Source organism: Maniola hyperantus, chromosome 17 (genome assembly GCF_902806685.2).
Source record: "Maniola hyperantus chromosome 17, iAphHyp1.2, whole genome shotgun sequence".
In the NCBI taxonomy this organism is placed as follows: domain Eukaryota; kingdom Metazoa; phylum Arthropoda; class Insecta; order Lepidoptera; family Nymphalidae; genus Maniola; species Maniola hyperantus.
Window position 1 is genome coordinate 9,012,839 of NC_048552.1, and position 6,996 is coordinate 9,019,834.

Sequence of the window (6,996 nt, forward strand, 5' to 3'; positions counted from 1 at the left end):
GCTAGGTACTGACGGGTGACGGCAGCTGACGGCAAATTTTCACCTGTTTCGAAATCTAGATCACGTTGGATTGGGGGTGATTGGGACTGAAAAGTGGGCAAACATTGGCCAATTTGTTGGCGATTGGGTTGGGTTGAACATGAGTTGGATGATTTTGAAGTGAAGGTTGGTAGAACGTTGTGAAAAATGTTTTCTCTTTGGTAATTCTATAACTTCTGGCAAATCAAAAAGGAAAAGAAAGCGAAGAAAGCATAAACATGAAACTAAAAAAACAAAAATTAAAAATGGGTTAAACGTAAATATTATTTGGGAAATTCTATTAAAACTAATTCTTATTACTTAATGAAGTGTTAAGAGATTAGAATACACTATGGAAGAAGATAAATTCGCATTAGTAGAGAAAATAATAAAAGATGTACACAATGTTTTATCGAAAATAGCTGAGTTGTAAGTATATTTTAAACATTTGGCTCTATTTCAATAAATTTAGAAATTCTTTAATTCAATGCGCGTAATGATTTTCAGATACACTTTTGATGTGGTTCCTATGGACAACAATTTTCAGAACAAATCCCCTGTTTTGCATTTGGAGAATTGTTTAGGACTGGAGTCATGGTGTGTGAAACATGTTTATATGTATTGTTACTCGGAGCTTATGGACAAATATTGTATGAAACCCAAACGCAAATCAAGAAAAATAGTCTTCAGCTGTGATAGGTTGACCAAGCTACTGAATGTGACCCTCCTGCTCAACCCAGAGATCAATTCTTTATGGAATAAGAGACGTGAAATGGTTCTTCAGTCATTGTTGGATAAGGCTGTGGAACTGCATTTTGTCCGGCTTGTATTATCGAGAAAGCCAAAATGTAATGAAGCATTTTCCTACAGAAGATGGCTATTAGAGTTATTATTAGAAGGTAAATATAATAATAAGACACTTTGTATTTATAATATTAATGTGGATTTCTGTGTACTTCTCTGGCAGTTATTGTGAACAGGTCTAATTTTATACAACAACTGTAAATAACACATAAATTTGGCTAAATAAATTTGATTTGAATGTTATCTGCGGAATTGTAAGTAATATGCTATGGTACTAAACTGTTTCTCTTTCATCTTTATTTTCAGATAGTACCCTGCCAATGCATGTTGTAGAAAGCTTAGTGAATGATGAACTTATCATTTGTGACCTCGCATCGGACAAGAGCCCTAACAACTACCACAGCTGGAATCATCGCATGTGGCTGTTAAACAGACTCAAAACAATTAAATTCAATTTCAACTTAGATTCTCTATTCATCAAAGAATACCATTTCGCAGAGAAGTGGACGTCCAAACATGTATCAGATTTTAGCTGTTTCCATTACTATCAGTTTTGTTTAAAAAATATTTATAGTTTAAGTAACGAATTGTGGAAAAGTCTTCAAAGTTCTCTAAACGTTAATTTAAGAAAGGTTCTCGTGAATGTTTTAGCTGCAAATTTTCCTAAGGATGTAACGATTCAAGCATCAGAGGAAAATTTGCTGAACTACTCGGAAGAAAGTCTGATGAAACTGTTACTTGCCTACACCAATAAGAACTGTAAATGTATTGTAGATTATGTACAGCTATGTAGAAAAGTAGAAATATTATTTCATTTGCTTGTAATGAATGATGAGTTAGTAAGATTCTATAAGCATCACGAGACATTGTGGTATCACAGAAGGTTCATACTGCACGAAATCTTTGTGATCATGTATGATCATTTTGGTCTTGTTAGACGCGATGGTGCCCTAGTGAAGAAAAGTTGCAAAACATGTAATTGTGATGAGTTGAGGCAGAAGCAGGCCAAGATAGTTAGATATGACAGTAATCACATCTATTCTAGTGTATTTTTCAATGTAATATTGACACACGAGAAAAAAATGATAGAAGAGAGACGGACAGATGGTGACAACTATGCAGACAGACACGAGAAGTACTTGAAGTTTGTTGAGGGACTCAATAGTGTCATATAATGAGATTTGTGATTCGTGGCAGGGCCATAGCAGACACGATGCTTCAAGCATCCGCGATCGGCAATTTTGCGACTACATAGATGCTGCGTCGCGTTACATGATTTCTGCGTTAGATCGCTGTATTGAAATCGCATTTTCACGACTCTGCGTTTGATTGCTGTTTTGGAATTACAAATAAAATTGACCCTATCCCTGCGACTAGAGAGCGAGTGCAGTGGAGTGCACAATCACGGAGTCGAGCTTCCGAAAAGCTGCTAAAGCCCCCATTTCTGATGCTAAAAGCATCATGTCTGCTATGGCCCTTAAGGTGACCGTCCGTAGCTACGCACGGACACGCTATACACGTTTAGTTTATATGGAAAGGTTGTATCATCAATTGCAGCCCACAGTCTGTCAAATGGACCGACGAACAGACATTCGCTGTAATATAGGTACCCGTTCACAGCATAAGTAGCAACAAATAGCTCTACAATATGGATAATGACTACTAGTCAAAGCAGCGACTTTTTTATCAAACGTCAAAACGTTCCAGATGTAACGTCGTACAAATTTGACGTACTTTTTTAGTTAAATCGATAACGTGGATTTTACGAATTTTGGAAGACCCTCCCATTTAATAGTTCCTAAGAAATGATTTATTTTTAACATAGTCATCATCCCAATTGCTATTGTTGTGATTGGCCCAATTTATAGTATTCTTGCTGCAACTAATCATTTAGCAACTGACATCTACTAATACATGTACGCTGGACCTGCGATTCGCGACGTGTTTTTGAAGAAACTTGATTTTGGCCATTTTGGCGCTATTCGCCGCAGTGAGCGTCATGTGAGCGTATTCGGAACTTTTAGTAATTAGTCAACATAGTGTCGATTTAATTGGTGTTAGCTAATATTGACGTCAGTCAATCAAGTGATTGCCATCGTTGTACACCAAATGACGGCGGTACAGTACGCGGCAGAAAGTAATGTACATCGATACATAATGTACCTTTAGAAGGAGATAGCAGATTTGTAGAGTATTGTCTCTATCGTTGAGAACGACAAAATGTCACATAGGTATGAGTGACAGAGACAACGCTCTACAAAGCCGAAATGTCAGTCTAAAAGCCGATGTACATTACTTTCTGCCGCGTACTGTAGATCTCTTGGCGCCTTCACAGAAGATCATTTTTAATACTCTCATATTTTAAAATGTAAACTTTTCCAATTTTCTATGATGATTATTAGAGATATAATAAAATAGTCGTAATTCTATTTTACACAATTTCTAAACTAATAAGACAAAATGTTGTGCTATTCTGTTACACAGGGAGTATTATGAAAGGGATTGCAATATATTTAAACCTGCCATATTAGTTAAGAGATTGTGATACAATAGTTTATTTATTAAGCCCATGGAACACTAATGTAGAAACTTAACACCACCCAGGTGAGATTGCAGTCAAGAGCTAACTTGTATCTGAATAAAAAAAACTAAAGCAAAGATTATTTTGGTTAAGATGTGCTTGTCTGCTCTATGGCACTTAACTATGATGTAAGTATAATCGTTCTTGATGTTGAAATAAATTAATTAATCTAAGTTATTTTAAACTTTATTTTTAAGTTTTAAAAAAGACATGTAAAGACAAATTTATGTAGAGATAAAGGGATGTTGAAAAATGAATTAGGGTAACTCTCTCTTCTTTCGTATTAATTAAGCGGTATTCAAACATTCTATACATAGATTCAAGGTACATGGCAGCGGCAGCTCAGCGATGCGTTTTTCTAAAGCCCACTCTTCGACTGAATAACTTGATAGTAAATTTGACTTTAACAGCCTTGAGTCATCTTTCTTTTAAAGTCGACGTTTTGTGCAATTGATTTTTAAATCTCTTTATTTGTCTAACAACTCTAAGGCTTGCTAGGGCTGGCTATAGATGTAAAGAGCAAATCGACATCAAATACTTTCAAAACCTGTGAAAATCTTGTACCTGGGGTATTTGGGAAAAGAGTCTATTACAAATATGAAACATAAAAAGATGGATGAGGACTAAGCCTCATTTTATTTGGTGTGAAATTAGAGCATTATATGAGCTATAGGATTCTGCTAGAATATAGAATACTAGGTTAGGAAAAGAAGTTTACAATGAAATGACAAATTTTTATATTTTAAAAGTTGCAATGAAATTAAGAATTATGTATTATAATTAGAAAGTCTAAAGTGTCCCAGTAAGAATTGGAATTTAGAAAAGCTTGCCATTTAACATTTAACAGTCGGAAACGGCACGCGTTTCCAAATTCAAGTTCTTACTGAGGCACCCTTCTTGATGAAATTTATTTTAACGAATGTAATGTTTATATTAATTTTTAAAATACATATGAATAAATCTATAAATAACATATTTATGTCGTTTTATTCATGTTTCCGTGAAAAGTTCTTTGATAATCTAGAACGCGCTACATTAAGGATGCTACGCCGTAGCGCGTAGCTACGCGGTGTTACGGGTCCCATCCAACTGCGTTTCGCGTAGGCGCTGGCTACGCCTTATCCTACGCCGTAGGCTATTGAAGACATAGATTCGTAAAAGCATAACAATACAAGGTCAGTTACGAATTTTAAGTTATCCTTATTATAAAAGTATGCTCAACAATAAAAAAATAATTTCCACTTTTATATTTAACTAGCTTATGCTCGCGACTTCGTTCGCGTGGACTATACAACTTTCAAACCACTATTACCCCTTAGGGGTGGAATTTTCAAAAATCCTTTCTTAGCGGATGCCTACGTCGTAATAGCTATCTGCATTCCAAATTTCAGCCCGATCCGTCCAGTAGTTTGAGCTGTGCGTTGATAGATCAGTCAGTCAGTTAGTCACCTTTTCCTTTTATATATTTAGACTAACCACTTGCAACAAGGGAACCGCTGTGCAAAATTTCAGCTTCGTCCAAGGGTTTGGTCTGGGCGTAAATGATTCAGTCAGTGATTCAGGACTTTTCCTTTTTTTTACCTATAATCTGCGAATAACAATATCTAAATTAACCTACTAAAGTTGAGTTATAATGTACAGTCGAGCAGCGCCCATATCTACTAACTTATTGCCTGAGCGTCAAAAAAATAAGTTATCAAATTCGTAGTAAAAGTATCTCAGATAGAGGAATCATCTTACTGGTTACAGTACCAGTTAATCAAAATGCTCTTAAGTAGACATGCTAAAGTTACAAACAATAATTATAAAATGAATTTTCAAGCTCTATAAGTTTTATTTTATATAGTTTGTGACGACGGATCACTTTTAAGATCAATTCGTATAAGTAGGTGCCTATAAGTACCGTACGATGCGTGTAAATGGCATACGCAACACGCAATTTCACGGCAATCGAGCTCGTTCAATATGGGTCAGGAGGCTCGCACATCGGGAGTAACGCTGGTAGCACCCACAACTTCCTAACAATCGATTAATGTTATGAAATGCTTATCAATCAATTTTGAATTCTAAACCTTTGTAATAAGGTCGTAAGTAGTATATGAGTTTACTTGTGCATAGTACTTCGTAAGAATCGTGCCGTTTGTGACGTCACAAGAGTGTCGCGCGTTCGCGGACTTTCGATCGATATCCGCGTTAGAGTCCGAGTGATTTCGTGGAAAGTCGGAAGGGCCGAGTGACGCTGACTCCACGTGCGAATTACATAACAAAGTTAGCACAACAACTCATTGATAAAGATTATTTTGTGTTACGAAGCAGTGATGCTGCCATAGGATGCTGCATTATTAGTTTAGTAGGTACCTACCTACTAGGTAGGTGTATGTTATTATGAGCTATTTGTGACAGTATTTTTTCAAGTCAAGAGGTCATAGTTTCATACATACTACATACTACATACTACATACATAAAGTTTGTTGTGGGCTCTTCTCAGACCTGGGCGCGTTTGGAACCCTCGTAGCTTTAGTTTTAAGTTTGCGTTATAATTATCACCACTATATCTTACAAATCTAACACCATACCAGACCATCAATAAGAGTAATTTATTACCTATTTTGAATAAATCATTTGACTTTGACTTTGATACAATAAGTATATTGGTAAAACTCACGACACAGTCAGCATTTAGTACGCTCCTAAGTTTTATAAAATATGTTTTAGTAGGTATTGTGTAAGTACCTATACGAGTAGCTATGTGTAAGTAAAGCACTATTAGTTTTAGGATAGATACTTATACCTAATATACCTAGTAATTAGTAGGTAAATATGCACTGAGTACATATCTTTACAACTTTTTAGTAAAATATAAAAGCACAATTGTGGCAAATAACACGTAAGTACCTAAGTAGGTACATAATATTATTATACTACATAGTTCATAAGGACTTAGGCCTTTTCCAAAGAGCGTATTCAGCCACTTGTCTCCTCTGTCGTAGGTCAGTAGGTACTTCGTCGAATTCTACACGTCTATTAAAAAGGTAGGTACCTGCCCACCTACGCACAAAGTGATTGCTATCTCCAGATCCAGAACACTTATATTGCGCCTGAGCAAAGTATGACGTGCTAACAACATTTCAGCTATACAGCATTGTTATTTGTTATATGTAAAAGTAGGTAAGTATTAGTACTTAGTACTTACTACTCATGGAAAACATAGATTGAGGTAAATCGGTTCTCTAAAGGATTTCATATTTTTTTTTTAATTTTAATAGAGATAGCGAGCAAACGAGCAGGCCGGTCACCTGATGCTAAGTGACTACCGCCGCCCATAAACATTTGCAGCACCAGAGGAACCGCCGATGTGTTGCCGGCCTTTTAGGATTCTGTTGGTCCGCCCCTTGAATAACCCCATGTTGTAATCTAGTGGGAACACCGCCTATGGGAGTTGGTTCCACAGTTTGCATGTACGTGGAAAGAAGGATCTGGCACAGCGGACGGTCGAAGTGCACCAGACACCCAGGTGGTGAGGGTGAAATTCCTTACGGTGGCGCGCGGTACGGTTTTAGAAAAATGAGGGTGGAATGAAGTCAAAAAGCTC

At 36.4% G+C, this 6,996-nt stretch overlaps 1 protein-coding gene across 1 annotated transcript; it reads left to right on the forward strand.

Moving 5' to 3' along the window:
* Nucleotides 1-220: 220 nt before the first annotated feature.
* temp (protein prenyltransferase alpha subunit repeat-containing protein tempura) lies at nt 221-4,378 on the forward strand. The gene is made up of 3 exons (XM_034977444.2): nt 221-447; nt 526-917; nt 1,129-4,378. The coding sequence occupies exons 1-3, from the start codon at nt 371-373 to the stop codon at nt 1,995-1,997; spliced, it is 1,338 nt and encodes a 445-aa protein (XP_034833335.1). The 5' UTR covers nt 221-370; the 3' UTR covers nt 1,998-4,378.
* The last annotated feature ends 2,618 nt before the right edge of the window (nt 4,379-6,996 follow it).

What these genes read in the sequence shown, in the direction of transcription:
- temp (XM_034977444.2), top strand. Translation starts at nt 371, where the DNA reads ATGGAAGAAGATAAATTCGCATTAGTAGAGAAAATAATAAAAGATGTA. An exon ending in TTATCGAAAATAGCTGAGTT is followed by an intron (nt 448 to 525) that starts GTAAGTATATTT and finishes AATGATTTTCAG; the next exon opens with ATACACTTTTGATGTGGTTC. An exon ending in ATTAGAGTTATTATTAGAAG is followed by an intron (nt 918 to 1,128) that starts GTAAATATAATA and finishes CTTTATTTTCAG; the next exon opens with ATAGTACCCTGCCAATGCAT.